Raw genomic sequence first — 16,471 nt, forward strand, 5'->3', positions numbered from 1 at the left:
CATGAAGACCTGCATGAACATCATTAAAGCAAATAAATAAATAACATTTGCACCTTAATTACTACATGAACTAATATATTATGCATGCATTAACATATGTATGAGACATGCTTACTTCATGCATAATTATGATGACTCATGTTGTATTATGTGCTCACTCATTAAATACTGCATGAATTCATGCTAGTTCATGTACCCTCATTGTAAAGAGTTCTCCCCCAGCTCCACTGTGCAAGCGGCTACCATAAAACGCAGTTTAGGCACCCCAACGTTCACACAGATATTTTCCTGGAGTAAATATTTTATTTTTGTATTGCTTATATCTTTTAACATGCACTAGTGTGTGCTAGAGATAATTGAGATAATTGCATCCATGGGAAATGTGTCCAGTAAGTGAAGATATTAATAAATGAAAATGAGTCCAAAGATCTGGTGGAGAGATTTCTAAGCATATGAAGGAATCAAAAGACATGATATCACAAGTCATGCTTCATAGAGTAATTTATTGAGAAATGCTATAGAAAGTAATCATAAAGATGATGAATCAACACCCAGAATTCAATTTATCCTGCAGTCAGAGCAATACTAAATAATGCTCAGGTTTGTAATTTTGCAGGTAGCATATCTTAATTATATTTCTTCAGTTACAGAAACTTATCAGAATGAAATAAAGACTGATTAATGAATTAAAAAGAGAAATCCACGCAGAGTCAGTGGCTAATCATATTAAAAGAAGATTAGGTCAGGGTTGGGTAAAATTGTTGTTCACAAAGGTCTAGTCAGGTTATCCAGAAAGTCCTCATCTGAAGAATCCTGTAAACACAAAATGGATTTATTGGATGATACAGATGGAACTGATCTAAGCCACTTTAAATATACTTAAATAAATAATCACAGTATAACTAAAATATATTTTCCACCCCCTGTTAAGGGTTTTTTTTAGTTGTATCTACTCACTTTTTATATAAACACAAGCTAGGTTATCTGGTTATTCACAACAAAGCTAGGTGAGCTTGTCATAACGTTAACTTATAACGTTAGGTTAGGTTAGTTACGTATAACTTATAAATTAAAGCTAGGTTAGCTAGTTATAACTTATAAATTAAAGCTAGGCTAGCTAGTTATAACTTATACATTAAAGATAGGTTAGCTAGTTATAACTTATAAATTAAAGCTAGGTTATCTAGTTATAACTTATAAATTAAAGCTAGATTAGCTAGTCATAACTTATAAATTAAAGCTAGATTAGCTAGTCATAACTTATAAATTAAAGCTAGATTAGCTAGTCATAGCTTATAAATTAAAGCTAGGTTAGCTAGTTATAACTTATAAATTAAAGATAGGCTAGCTAGTTATAACATAAATTAAAGCTAGGTTAGCTATAACTTAAATCTAGGTTAGCTAGTTATAACATAAATTAAAGCTAGGTTAGCTAGCTAACTTAAATCTAGGTTAGCTAGTCATAACTTATAAATTAAAGCTAGGTTAGCTAGTTAACTTAAATCTAGGTTAGCTAGTCATAACATAAATTAAAGCTAGGCTAGCTAGTTATAACTAACAAATTAAAGCTAGGTTACCTACTTAACTTAAAGCTAGGTTAGGTAGTTATTTATAACTTATAAATCAACGCTACTTTAGCTGGTTATGAATAAATTATAAGTTAATGCTAGTTGAGCTAGCCATATCTTATAAATCAAAGCTTGGTGAGCTGGTTATTTATAACGTATAAGTTAAAGCTAGTTTCATTACATTTCAAATTCCTTTCATTTATTAATATACATAGATTATTGCATTCCTGGCCTGCAATAGACAAAAAAAGACAAAAAAAAAAAGAAAAAAAAGTTGATGGTCTGAGAGCAACTGATGTATAAAAAATATTATATAGTAATGAAGTAAAAAAAATGAATAATGTGTTTTAAAACAGGCGATGTTAATATACAGTGTTTCTTAAAGAAAGATTGAAAGGGATTTGCATGTCTTTTCCTCTACAGTGCATACTCTCATAAACAAATATCCAATGAATGAGGAGGAATTTCAGTGTGTAAAAGGCAAGGGCCCAGACCTAAGCTGAACAACCTTATCTCCAATCCCTCAGACGCATTGGATCATCAACAACCATCAACCGTCATTCAACAACAGCTGATAAAACCATGTTTAACAAGAGACTTCTTTACACACCTGTATCATTAACAAGCAATAACCACTTTACTGTACACAACACATTATGTTTACCATGTCCTTTACCACCAACAAGCTCTATAATAGACCACTGAAGTTGTGTCATCATTTTGTAGTTGCAACTATTGTGTTCATGCCCATATTTGGGGTTCTGTGCCTAAGCTTCATTTTTCTATGGCAAATTGAATTGGCTTGTTAAAAACCTCCTCTATCACATTCTGTGGTAAATAAAATATGTTCAAAATCTTTATATGTTTTATTCTATTAAATACTGTTTTTTTTAAGTTAAATTTAGAAAGTGAGTGTTAATTACCTGTGCTTCAGACTGTCCAGATGAAAGGCCCCACAGATATGGAGGCCATGTCATGGATGTCCACAGACCGGCCAACTCTGTGGTGAAACCCAGGGAAACAGCGCTGCAAAACACAAATGATTCATTAATGAATTCTTAAGGACATTATATACTGATGTAACCGCTGTTAAAACAAGCACCCTAATGCTGAGTCATTTTTTATAAAGCATTAGTGATGGGTCAGTTGTGAAGTAGGCACAGGAACTGGAGGTAGAGGAAAATAAAAATATTCCTTTTACATAAACAAGATTAAATTGTTGGAATGCAAAAACAAAAATATTTCTTTAGAAAGCTAAGACTACTGTTGGAGAACATTTATACTGTAAATCAATGTGGCACGATGTTTCAGGATGAAAAAAGGAATGAAACTCACCGCTGCACAGTTGTTGCCCTCCAGAATGCACAGGTGAATGGAGCAGTGAAGGAAAACTTTCTGATAGTCTCCATTAAAGGCAAACATCCTGAAGGAGAAACGGCCAGTAGTGGAGACACCGTTCTGAAGAACTTCTACTGTCGTATCCTCTGGATTAGGACACCTGAAAATGAATAAAATTTTATTCTGAAATCATATTTTACTCATGGGTGGGAAACACACAGGGCTCTGCCCTTTCCCTTCACCCTTATTCCTGTCCCCCGCTAGCTCACAACATCTTTAAACTAATTCAAAAAGCTCAACAGTGAGGCTCAACCTTCAAGATCCCTTTACAGGATCATATACATCAAACTCATTTCAGGGGTGTAGAATTATGGCCTAAACCCTGACATTCTCCTACAACCTCCCCAGACACAGACCCATAGAATAAATGGAATGGGTTTCCATTAATTTGTCCCAGCACGGGTAATACAGAAGTCATTGTTGTTAACAGTGCAGTGAGCAACACATTCGGCTCGTGCCTGCGACCGGATCACAGCCGTGATGTTATTCGTGATAACACACTCCCTCTCGTGTTCTATTGCTTAAATAAAATCTGCTTTTGGCTACAGAGAAGCAGCTTGCTGGAATTCACTAAAGGAAACTCTAAAATTCTAAAACAATGAACTTTTAATTTCTAACCACTTTCAGAAAGCCTATAACTGTTTTACCTGACTTTTCCCTTTACCTTTTTATATATTTTATTCTTTTGTTTAATTTACCTTTTAATTTCATTCTTTAATTTATTATATATTCTGTTTTTATTTTATTTCATTTACTTTCTTTATAATCTTGGTGTTAATCTTGGTGCTACTTTATGATTTACTCCACAATATCTTTATTTGTATTATTAGTGGTGACTAAGGCTGTACCTAGGTCCACTGGCCACACTGAAACCAGTAGCATCTTTTAAAAGTTCAAGATTTTAATTAAACAATTAAAGTATTAAATTAAATAATTAAATGTAGAATGATGTCTGTAAAGAGCGCACATCAACAGGACAGTCAAAGAAAGTAAGAAACTCTGACCTGTTAGTGATGAGATCCCAGCGGACAGCATGGTTCTGGTCATTCTCAGGAGTGGCCCAACATGAGTCTATCACTGTGGCAATCTGACGACTGTCCACCCCCTGAACAAACACTCCCACATAGATCCTCTCGTCCACCACTATCTTCACACTGCCGTTGTAAGGTTGGGAGAGGGCAGCATCCTGATAGGGAACGATCCGGACCTGGTACATCCCCTGACCTGGAAGCCTCTTGCGCACTACGCTATATACATTTAAAAAACACAGCAGCAATATTATCAAGTCTCCTAAGCTTTATTTTAATACATCAATCTAAGCTATTAATCAGTTTAAATTAGTAGAATATTAATGAAGGTTTTTAAGAACGCGGGCCACAGCTCCCCTACCTCTGCAGAGGGGTCAATTCTGTGTCCATGGAGAGGGTCTGGCTGATCTGATAAATGCAGGAGAACTGCAGTTCTAGATATTTCTTTCTGTGGATGGATCCTCTTGCTGAGTCTGCTCCTCCTTGGATAGTGTTCTCATAGATGAAGTGTGTACCATTGGCCTGTAGATATTGTAAATTCAGTACATTTAAAAATTGGTCAGCAGTTCACGTAGCTTTACACATAAATAGTTTTAGGAAGTTCTAAGACACAGGAAAGGGACTGTTGGTATATAAATCATGGATATTTTTTTTAATTAGGAGTTCCAGTTGAGGCTGCAGTTTAAGTTGCAGACCTTTTTTGTCCACCTTTGGTTGGTCCCCTTTTGCTAATAAAGTCCTTGCTGGAGTTTACTGAGTTAATGTATTTCCATCTTTATGTATCAGGTATTTGGACCGAAACTAAACCACAGAAATTACTCTTTTTTGAATTTGTTTTACATTATGTTCTTCCTCTTACACCAACTGTGCGTTACGTTAAGTCAGACAGATTCTTCATACCACAGCTCAGGCCAACTAACTAATTTTTGCTGTTGCCCATAAATCACCCACCATGTAGCTGGTGGAGTCTTACTTAAGGCTCTCCTGACTATCCTAATTAGGAGTGGGCATCCCTAAGAAAATCCTAACCAAACATGGCATGACTGCTTGTTTCTTAATTAATTGCAGACCTGTGTTAATTAAATCCCAAAATGTATAATATATGCGCCGACTGACCCAGGGGCATCTGGGTCTAAAGACATGCAAGCCTGCCTTGAAACAGTCCTCTAACTTGTCCAAGAACAGACTTAGCTTTGTGAATTTTACCTTTGTGACAGGTTTCTGGCCCCCCTATCACTTACTGCACGTAAATGTTACAGAAACTGAAACAAGATGCAAAAATGTACTTTTTTTGCACTGATTATTTAATATTTTTGAATGCAGTGCACAACCTTATGCTAAAACTGTTGTCTTTACATTTAAATAACTACAAAGGGCGTGTTTACAGCTGCTTAATAAACTGTAAAAAACTCAATCAGTGTCATTATTGTTTACTGTACCACAAGATTTGTCCCACAGATGTTTGCATCGTTATCAAAGGAGAAGACCAGTCTGCCGTTCTGGATTGTCCCTGTGCAGTTGGGGTCACTCAGGTGCAGGATGTCAGCAGAGAAACCAGCTTCAAAGAGCTGACAGCGGGACAGAGACATGGTGCCAGAGCTGCTCTCACACTCTTCTTTGGAGTCTGGAACAAAAGAGAGAGAATGGAAAGATGAAACAGGCAGTAAAGGGGCACTGAGCGTCTGTTGATGCCAATGCCCTAAAATATCTTCGTACCATAAGACTCCTTCTTTGGTCTAGGATGGTTCTCGTTACAGAAGCAGCCATAGATGTTATCTTTCTCTCCACACCACTCGTCTGCTGTGCATTCCAGCTCTGCACAAGGGTCCGTGTACGCTGAAGATAGAAAAATGGAAATAATATACAAAAATCACCAAACAATCATATAATCAATCAGTAAAACACTTCACATTTAACCCAGATAATCTAAATGAGAGAGAGCCATAAAAATAGCTGACTTACAGCAGCCTAGATCAGAGCGCCACTCTGAGATCTCCAGACCCATTGTAGTGCAAGCAACCTCATAGGCCTCCAGAGCTGAACACAGCATGCCATTGGCTGATGAGTAGACACATAGATCATACACGCAGGACCTGAAGTAAACCATGGGGTTGACATGGAAATGACAGTGCTGGAAAGGTCCGCTGGTGTTGGTGATGATGCTGCAGACTTCAGAGTACTCCTGTGTGAAGGGGCAGTCGTTCACATCATATCTCTGATCAATAGCTCCACACCTGGAAAGAACACAGTACAATCAGTGATGGTGTAAAAAAGTAAAGTTGAGCTAAAAAAAAAAACTATTAAAGAGCCACTAAACCCTAAACCATATTTTTTCCATGAATAGCTAAAATGTTTTCCTTTGAAGTAATGAAACCTACCAGTCCTGCTTAAATTTTATCATTAACCTTTCCTTTTACTGTGGTCATTTCCACCAGGTTTAACTGTGCTATAGGAGTGGGTTAAGTTTCCATGTACTTTGGTGCGATGACACTATATGCATATCAGTCAATCAGTGAAGTTCTCCCTCCTGTCCTCTAAACCCATACATCAACGACTTCTTCCTTTTTTAGCATTTTTTAAATTTGACCTGAGGGTGGAGTCACCAAACATCAGGGGGTATACTGGCCATTTAACTTACTTCTAATGTCAACTCTATTTAATTAATCTCATATTTACAAAACAAACTGATGGAATTCTGATTTGTCATCTTCAGCTCTTTTACCTGCTTGTGTGTCCATTATAATGTATTTTAAGTTTCTTTTTTAATTACTATATACAACAGAGATAAATACCCTTGGGTGCTGATTTCTGATCTCCAACTGTTGCCAAATTCATCGTCACTGGGTGCAAGAGCTCCACTGGGCATAGCTTTGTCATCTGCAGCGTCTCCGTTATTGTTTCCACACATTCCACATACAGATCCGTGAAAGCTTTCGTCCAGTCTCACCAAAAGTGTAAAACGACCATCAAAGTAGACCATCAACTCACTGGATGCATTTACAACCACAAAATCATTCTCCTGATGAAATTCTGCAAGTTGGCCGATTTCAAAAGCAGATGAGTCAATGTCTGTCCCATCAACCTGCAGAGAAAAAAAATAAATTTAAGAAAGAAAGAAGAAAAAGAAGAAAAAACAGGAACTTTTCCCCACTCCTGATCAAAACAGGAAATGCCTGTACCTTCACTCTCTTGTTCTGTCCGATAGTAATCTGTGAACGCTGTCCCCCTTTAGAAAGCCATATGTCCACTACAGAGGCAAAGGACACATCCTTGTTCTCACGGTGCATGTTGGTCGCCACTACAAGAAACTCCAGGCCGTTGTCTAAGAGATTGCCACAGGTCTTAGATATCTCATATGAGCAAGTGCCCTGGAAAGGATCAATAATATATGAACATATGTTACATTATTTCAAAAGAAAAAAAGATTTAAAAAGTTTAAAATCTCTATTCCTGCCTGGAAGGTGGTTACAGCTCCATCAAAGGTAAGGTAATGGGGATCACCCCACACCATGCATGAGGACATTGTGCTGTAGCAGCCGCGTTGGCCATTCTTGACCATACACTCCTGGGTGGGAGAGCAGGAGATGGAGGAGCAGCGCAGGTCATTGGGAGCAAAACACTCACAGTGTTGTGAACATTCTTGGTTCCAGAACTTCTCACCTATCTTTAAAAGGCAAGTGCAAATGACAGTAATTAGTTTTATGATAACACCAACAATGTCTAACTTTTTAAACTGAATTATTGAGGTTGTGTATTTTGATAGATGGATATATAGCCATTGGGAACTCACATTGAAATAAAATCCATTGTAGAGGCAGCCACATTGTTCCACTGGGATACAGAAGCCCCCACTTCTCACAAAGCCTTCATTACAGAAGCAGCCCTCTGAACAGGCATGCTCGCATACAGAATCAATGCTACTAGCACAGGTATGCTCACAGTCTGTGCCACAAAGTTCATAGTGGCTGTTCATGGGACAGTCCATGCCTGTAAGGAACACACAGGCACGTTACATTAGCTACACAATTATTATCTTTTGTTTTTGTGGGGGTAATCTAGTGTGCATTGCAATATCATATTTGAAGTCCAAAAGTAAGGATTATTTTCATGAGTGTCCCTCCTGATTCCCTCCTAATTAAAACTCCACTATCTCCATCTAATACCTCAAATCTATGTTCTTCCATCATTTAGGTCATATTTAAGTAAGTCACTTACGGCAGGTTGTGTTCTGCCTCCAGGGCAAGACTGGAGCATTGGCAGACTGGCAGGCACTCACATAGGTTTGAATAGATCGACACAGTACATCATGTTGGTACTCCGAGAGGCATAAGTCGAAAGCACAATCGTTAAAGTAGGCCTCGGGGTCCACGTAGGAATGACAGAAACTTACAGGACCCTGTCTGTCCCTGAGAATCTCACACTGAGACCGTGCTGACACTGGGTTTTGGCATCGTGCACAGGAGTCTCCACATTCATCATCGCATGAAGTATCATTCCCGACCTTCCAGTCAGCTCCAAACTGAGAAGCTGAAGAAACCAGTTCACCTGAGCGAATTCGGAAATCATCATTTGTCTGGCCATTAAAGTTACCACACAGGCCACAGGTTGCTCCACTGTAATTAGCTGGAACAGTGACGCGCACTACCCAAGAGCCATCGTAACTCACACTTAGGCCAAAGTCAGTTGTAATGAATGTGTTCTGCCCACTGGAGTAAACAGAGACACTGCCAGAATCCAGGAGGACTGGAAGATTCTTAGTCTCACTGTCAATCTAAGAGAAAAGAACAAGAATTATTATATACATTCCTCTTAAAAGTTGTTAATATTAAAGGGTTTAACTTTGATGCTTACCACAGCAATGCCACGCTTGTTACGTGAGACCAGAACCAGGTGTCCTGAGACATTAACAGAAACTTCAACAGTGATTGAGACTGGGAGCCCATTCCATGCTTCATTTTTTGCAACAACCTGGAAAAATGGTAGATCTTGATTGTCACTGCAGACAGTTGACAAGATATATCTGCAGGTGCCCTGGAAGTCAAAATTACGTCCATCAAAAGAGGTGTAATGGGGATCCCCTGATGCAGAACATGTGGCACGGGGTTGAGGGTGGCAGCCATATTCTCCTCCGACAATACGACAGGTTTCCTGCTCACTGCAAGATGATGGGTTGCAGCGGACAAAACCTGTGGTCCCATCACAGATGCATAGGGACTGGCACTGCTCACCGTACCAGAAACGCTCCCCACCCTGCCTATAGCGCCCTTCATGCAGACAGCCACAGCCAATGGGTGGCACACAGTGGTCTCCACTCAGAAGAAGCCCATCATCACACTGGCACCCTTCCTGGCAGTGTTGGGTGCACAGATAGGGGAATGAGAGACTAGGGCAGGCTGCTGGGCAGGAAGTTCCACACAGCTCATAATGACTGTTGGTTGGGCAGGGGAACTCTTTAGGAGAATAAGGAACAAGAAGCAAGGTGTTGGTTGGTGTTTGAAAATTGTTATATATATAAGAAAATTACTGTATTTAGAAATACTTTATAAAATGATAAAGCTACTAAAATGTTTTCTTCAGAACTCACCACAGTCAGTGATGTTTCTCCATTCTTGCAAGACAATGCCATTTTGCTGGCAAAGCACAGCATACCCTCGCAGGGCCTCACACAGGGCTTCCTTTGCACCCTCTGTCTGTTGCAGGGAACTGATACAATCCTCTACCTTCGCCGAGGGATCCAGACTGCTGTGGCATTGAGCGAAAGGTCCAGATGGTGAGGAAAGTATGCTGCAATGCATCCTGAACTGGTTGCTGTCCTGATAATACCCTTTTTGCCAGATATCAGTGGATTCTTCACAGTGGGCTGAGAGGGACCCATCTCGCCAGCTATCCCCAAATGTTCGCGAGTCATTCAGCAAGACTCCATCGGGACTGAGGAATTCATCTTCAAGGTATTCATTGAAATTCCCACACAGTCCTCCAAGTGTGCCATTGTAGGTACTGGGGGCAGTGATTCGGATGAGGTGTGGCCAGTCAGCTCGTACAGTTACACCAAAAGTGGTTTCCATGATTATGCCCTTCACACTGCTGTGGTAGATATGGATTCGACCGCTGCCAACGCTAAATGGCAGAGCAACTTCCTGACCATCCACCTGAAAAAGAATTTCAACCTTTATTTAATCTAAAACTCAACCTTGTTTACAATGTAGCTATGCACTGTAATGTGATTGGAAATAAGATAAGGTAAGATAAGATAGCAATTTCAAAAATAACTTAATAGATGAGCTTACAGTTGCTGTTCCTCCTTCTTCCATCTTCATAGAAACCTGAGTTCCCTCTGCCTCAAATGTCAGCACTCTGGAAAAGCCCTGAGGGCCTGAGGGCTGTTTCTGAATTGTTACTGCAAAGTTAGGGAGTGGAGAAAGTCCCATCACCCTGCTGAGGGTCAGTTCACAGGCTCCTGGGTAGCTGAACATCAGTCCATCGTATGTGTGATAGAAGCCTGGTCCTTCAACCCAGCAGGTGGAATAGCCTATTGGTCTGCAGCCTCTCACACCATTATGGATTGCACACATCTCTTGTGGACCACACTGGTAGTTTTGGCAGCTCATTACTCCACTGTTGCAGGAACACTGCCTCCCACAGTCCCCATCCAATATCACTGACTGACCACTGGCATAGTAGAGTCCTTCAAAAGTGCAGCCACAGTTGGCTTGAGATACACATTCTCCAGCACTTAGGACATATCCTGCGTCACAGATGCAGCTCTCCTGGTTCGGCAAAGGGCAGTTTACGGGAGCAGTGGGGTTACTGCACGTTGCAGGGCAGCTTGTTCCACTGGACTCAAAGTGACTGTTCCTGGGACATGAGATTTCTGAAAGTAAACAGTGAGAAAATAATAGTTTAGTTCGACATGCTCTTCCACCTTTTATTATTAGTAAAATCAGTAAAAATCTCTTTTGACTCCTACCACAGAATCCTTGTCTCCTCCAAAGGCCAAGCTGAACGCCTTGCTGCTGGCATTGAGCAGAATACACATTGAGTGCCTGGCATAGGATTGGCTGGTATCCTCCTCCCACACAAAGATCATAGATGCAGTTCTCCATAAAGGTCTGGGGTGACAGTCTTGAGTGGCAAGAGCTAAAAGGACCAGCAGGATCTCCCAGGATTCCACAGTAGTCTGAATTACTGTAGAGGCTCCTCTGAGCTTCAGTACAAGCAGCACAAGTCAAGCCTGAGCAGGTATTCTGGCAGCCAGGATCTGTGTCCCCTGTTGCTGTCCAAGAATTTGCAAAGTCTGTATCTGAACTCAAGACTTCACCTGAAGGTGTACGGAAGTCATCCTCTGGGTGGTGGTTGAAATTGCCACATAGGCCACAGGTTGCATTCTGGTAGTCAAAAGGCACACTGATGGTCACGTAGGAATATGCATCATATGTGACAACCAAGCCAAAATCTGTACTGATGGCCACTGAAAAACCTGACTGGTAGACTTGAATGGAGCCATTCCGGAGGCTGAAAGGTGTTGATGCAAAACTGCCATTGACCTAAACAGACAAAAAAAAAAACAATCACAGAAAGGACTTCATTAAAATAAACTTTAATGAACTACCTCAGTGATGCTTACCTTGGCCTCATATTGATGATCTTTCACCAGTTCCAGTTCTTCATCATAGACAAACACTCGGACTAAGCGTGTCCATGATACACGTGTGCTGCCCCTGTGCTCATTTTTCCCTTCAATTCGATAGTATGGCAACCCATCCCCACAAGCCTGTACAGAAATTTCAAAATCAGACAGGTTCAAGACTACAGATTCTGTTTCATATGCCGACCACAAATTCCACACCAATAAAATAAATGTTTGTGTACCTCCGACAGGACATAGGTGCAGGTCCCCTGAAAGTGGAAGATCTGATTGTCAAAGGTGTAGTAGTGAGGGTCTCCAGAGATGGTGCAGGTTTGGCGTTGAACATTTTGGCAGCTGTACTCCAAGGCAGCAGGCCGGCAGGCTTGAGAGTATGTGCAAGGCTGTGAGCTGCACTGGAGACCCCTGCGAGTGCAGGTGCATCTCTCCCAGCATGAGGAATCTGTCCAGAAACTGGTTCCCTGAGGTACAGTGTTGCCTGAGAGAAAGTTACATGAGATACATTTAATAGTGTTACTATGGTACTGATACCGATTCTCAAAAGCAGGTATTGTTTTCTTTAGCTTGAAGTGACATTACCATTAAACTGACATGTTCGTGATCCGTGATCTACACGGAAAGCCCATCTGCCCGTGACATTCACATTGCTTGTGTATGTGAAGTCATTGCTGTAGTTGCGTTGAAATGATCCGGGGATTGAGAAATAGTAGCTGGAGTCACTTGTGTCATAACCAGCCTAGAAATCAAAATTAGACAATACAAATTTAATATATATTTTTTCTTTTTTATCATTTTATTTCAATTTTTTCCCATTTTCTCCCCAACACAGCCAATTACTTAACCCACTCACTAGGACTCCCCCTATCACTTGTAATGCCCCAACACACCAGGAGGGTGAAGACTAACACATGCTTCCTCCGATACATGTGAAGTCAGCCACCGCTTCTTTTTGAGCTGCCAGCGCGCTTGGAGGACAGCGCAGCGGCTCGGTTCTGATACATCAGCTCACAGACGCCCTGTGCTGCAGACATCACCCTAGGAGTGATGTGGGGAGAGAGCGCCATCTACCCACCCAGAGAGAGCAGGGCCAATTGTGCTCCCTCTGAGCACCGGCAGCTTGATGGCAAAGCTGCATGAGCGGGGGTTCGAGCCTGCGACCTCCCGCTCATAGTGGCAGCGCATTAGACCGCTGTACCACTCGGCAACCTCAAATTTAATAATTTAATAATTCCTTAATAAAATATTGAACATCGTGTAACAAACAAGTAATTCCTACCTGTACAGCCCGGCTTGTTGGAGCAATTTTACCATAGTTCATTAGAACAAAAGACAGCCGTCCATCAGAAATCAAGACTACTTGGAAAGATGTTTCCTGAAAAAATGTTTAAGATAAGATAAGAAAGTGAACTTAAAGCTGTTTAAGGTAATGGAGGATAAATATTATGTCATTATAGTATGATGTTACATAAGCCAATGAAAAGATGAGATTAAGTAAAGGAAACTTGAAAAAAATATTTTCTTACTTCGCCTGAGTTAGAGCAACAGTATCCTACTCTGTTCCACGTTGCAACAAAGACCCAAGTGGCATTAAAATGAAGCTGAGGGAAATACTGGTTAATGTCCTGGGTAGCCTGAGTGAGAACACTGCCAGATGTGTATTGCTGGTATGAGATGATTCCATTGTAACGATTGTCAATGTCTGTCCAGTATGGAGCAATGATGTCTCGTCCAGCATTAGCAGGAAACTGATAGGGGACGAAGCTGTACCACGCCTGATCAAAAGTTAAGTCTCCATTATTGTTGACCTGCAGAAAAAGAAAGAAAAATCACTGACCACTGACCGCTTTTATTCTGAAAATTAAAAAAATATATATATATATTTTATAAATGTGCTTGGAATAAAAAAGATTGCATGATTGAAATTAATACAAATACAAAGAAATACAATTTGAATTGCAAATCATACTCTCACAGACTGTTCCTCTCTACTCTATTCTACTAATCTATTTTTTAGGACTTCATCTAATATTAGTTATTTTTATGGTAGAGCAACTATTTACTGCAAGTGTGTTGGTGTGAGTTTCTTAAAGCTCCGTTCACAGATTAGGAGGATTTTAAGTTATTCTTTATGTAGAACTATCCCCAGTTCTTCTTCAGGTTGGTATAATGATGCCTATGTCAAGCAGTGCAGATTCCTGATTGAATTGACCTTTTTTCAAAACATTTGAAACTGCCATTTCAAATTTATATTTAACAGATTTTGAGATTAGATGTTAGTATGTTAATGCAGATAGAAAGATAAACAGAAAGACACTGGCTTACATAAAGTTGAGCGTATGTTGTGCCAAAGAATATAAAGTGCTGTAGAAGAGCTATAGCTGGTGAACTTCCATCATCAATTCGCCCGTTCTCTATATCCCCAACTCCAAATGGATAGAAAGGACCTAACAGACATAATAGATACTGTAATTAGCATAAAAGAAAAAAACTTAAGCTTCAGAGCCTTCAAAACTGCATCTAGATTGATGAAAGTAAGCATGTTTGATGGAAGGCTTTCTTTTCTAATGGGAGAATTCCAATCAAGAGCTAATTTAACATGAAGAACACTGGTAATGTTACGTTAGGTGAATAAGGAACCTAATAATAAATTATAGAGTTCCATTGTCAATTAGTAGACTAATAATTCATGTAAAGTAAATAGAATATATGTATGTAAAAAAATATATAAAATATATAATATTTTAAATGAAATATGAATATATGTAAAACAAAAACAAAAAAACAAACTGCAATTTAATAACCATTGTAAATGTTTACATCAACTGCAATGAGAAAATAAAAAAGTGTGTGTGTGTGTGTGTGTGTGTGTGTGTGTGTGTGTGTGGCAGGGGAGGAGGGTGGGGTGATGTGTATCCAGGCATACCTGTGCTAGTGTTCAGTGGAGCAGTCGTGGTCGGCGTCTCTGAATAAAAGATAACATCAAACATTTAATTAAATCTATTCCCCCACACCATTTCCTCTTCACCCATGCATGCTGATTGTTGGTTTGAGGAGTCAAATATATATATATATATATATATATGTATATATATATATATATATATATATATAAACTATATATTTAAGCTATATCTTACATAGCTTAAAATTTTGCAGCATCTTGGCTTTTCATATTCTGAATTTTAAGGGCCCTATTATAGCGATCTATAATGCGCTGGTTAATTGCGCATCCCGCAGCTTGATTTAGGGCATATAGGTGTGTCTTTGGTATCGTGAGGACCCAAACAGTACACCTTGCACAGCTTAGAATGAGCAAAAGGCATGTACTAATTCTCTTAATTAACATAAAATAAACCAATCAGTGTGCCAGTTGTCATTCCCCTTAAGAGCCAGGTGTGCTCTGACTTGGACGCACTGATATCTTAACAGCGCGGCTCAGAGGATACTAACCTGCACGTTTATGCTATGAAAGTGCGACAGCAGCTCATTGTTCTTTATTCTGTTTATTGTTTATGTAAAAGCTGGATTTGTGTCCATATGTGTGTTATAAGTGGGGGTGTACACGCACACAATGCACCTGCAAGGCTAAGATAAGTTTTGGCGGGTGACTATTGACTGTTGTCAGGGTTTAAATCAGTCAGTGGTGCACCTGTATTTACCGCCACAAAGACTGAAAATCAACAGATATTTACCTAAACACACCAGACCACCATGCCCATCGGCGTAGATACATTCCAATACTATTTAACGCTTGCGGGCGCAAGGCTTAAAAAAATTGACTGTTGACAGGGTGTAAGATAGCAACAAGCATCGTAACATGCCTTGCACAGAGTGTAGGATAGCGCCCTCAATCTTTAACTTTATGCTGTTTGGAGATCAGTTTAGGTTCTATTTATTTAACTGTAACCCTGCCAAATGATCATTTTGTTCATTTAAATCGTTCATATGATTTGTTTATTGTAGATAAACTCTATTTATTCTCTCGTTTATATTTCATTGTTTATTCATTTCATAACCTAAACTCTCAGTTAAGTGGCTGTGGAGGGAGAAGGGCTCGGGACATGCTTAAGATGTTAGCTAGAGGTCAGAATTTAGAATGTTCAGATTGTTTAGAGTGTTCAAATTTCTTGCCATTTGAGGCTGATTTTCCTTTATAAATCATTGGTTGTTCACATCAGCAATTTCAGTTAAATATATCATATAGCATATGAACACAGTGATATTTGAGAAGTGAAATGTTTATAGGATTTACAGAAAGTGTTCAATAATTATTTAAACACAATTAGGCAGGTGGTACATTTGGGATACAAAAACAACAGCATTAAGGCCTAAACAGGCCTTTTTTAAGTGTAGTGAATTTTTTTTTTTCTGGCCCGCAGTCTGCGCTTTCATTTTGTCCTCTTAAAAACGTTTTTCCCAACTCATTGCTCTCTTGTAGACTGAAGCAGATATGTGTATACTGCTGCATTCATGTATCCTCTACTTCAACACACCTTTCAGAGCCTGCTGCTGAGAAGATGCCTCCACCATCAGAGTCATGACCAGCTGCTTAGAGAAGCACATGGCTGATGATTGTAGGGATGAGTAGTTTTTGAGAGTGTTTATATAGCTTTAAAATGTGCATTACATGACCTCTCAAAAAGGTTACATTGAATAAGCCATAGCTCTGAGATCATAGCTCAATCTGTCACACCTGGCACTGAAAGTGCACCTGTTGCCCCTGCACTGGCTCTGCCTGCAATCTTTAGTCTCTGAAATACATTACCCTTAACCCACCTCACCATAACAACACTAACATGATCACATGACTCTGAACAAGGCACCTCTAGGAA

The 16,471-nt window shown here is 39.7% G+C and overlaps 1 protein-coding gene across 1 annotated transcript in view; it reads right to left on the minus strand.

Moving 5' to 3' along the window:
* Positions 1-483: 483 nt before the first annotated feature.
* Positions 484-16,471, minus strand: part of LOC103029580 (alpha-tectorin-like) — a 172,082-nt gene continuing 156,094 nt past the window's right edge. The window contains exons 24-47 of the mRNA XM_049476096.1: positions 14,563-14,601; positions 13,962-14,083; positions 13,163-13,444; positions 12,916-13,011; positions 12,219-12,375; positions 11,864-12,117; positions 11,619-11,765; positions 10,962-11,538; positions 10,282-10,865; positions 9,579-10,143; positions 8,846-9,444; positions 8,210-8,765; positions 7,785-7,981; positions 7,449-7,658; positions 7,174-7,362; positions 6,787-7,076; positions 5,957-6,228; positions 5,711-5,830; positions 5,434-5,618; positions 4,356-4,516; positions 3,971-4,213; positions 2,904-3,066; positions 2,492-2,594; positions 484-813 (exon numbers count right to left, since the gene is read on the minus strand). Coding sequence (XP_049332053.1) covers positions 2,499-2,594; positions 2,904-3,066; positions 3,971-4,213; positions 4,356-4,516; positions 5,434-5,618; positions 5,711-5,830; positions 5,957-6,228; positions 6,787-7,076; positions 7,174-7,362; positions 7,449-7,658; positions 7,785-7,981; positions 8,210-8,765; positions 8,846-9,444; positions 9,579-10,143; positions 10,282-10,865; positions 10,962-11,538; positions 11,619-11,765; positions 11,864-12,117; positions 12,219-12,375; positions 12,916-13,011; positions 13,163-13,444; positions 13,962-14,083; positions 14,563-14,601 — 6,104 coding nt within the window. The 3' untranslated portion in view covers positions 484-813; positions 2,492-2,498. The remainder of the gene's footprint in view (positions 814-2,491; positions 2,595-2,903; positions 3,067-3,970; positions 4,214-4,355; positions 4,517-5,433; positions 5,619-5,710; positions 5,831-5,956; positions 6,229-6,786; positions 7,077-7,173; positions 7,363-7,448; positions 7,659-7,784; positions 7,982-8,209; positions 8,766-8,845; positions 9,445-9,578; positions 10,144-10,281; positions 10,866-10,961; positions 11,539-11,618; positions 11,766-11,863; positions 12,118-12,218; positions 12,376-12,915; positions 13,012-13,162; positions 13,445-13,961; positions 14,084-14,562; positions 14,602-16,471) is intronic.

Source organism: Astyanax mexicanus, chromosome 3 (genome assembly GCF_023375975.1).
Source record: "Astyanax mexicanus isolate ESR-SI-001 chromosome 3, AstMex3_surface, whole genome shotgun sequence".
Classification (NCBI taxonomy): Eukaryota; Metazoa; Chordata; class Actinopteri; order Characiformes; family Acestrorhamphidae; genus Astyanax; species Astyanax mexicanus.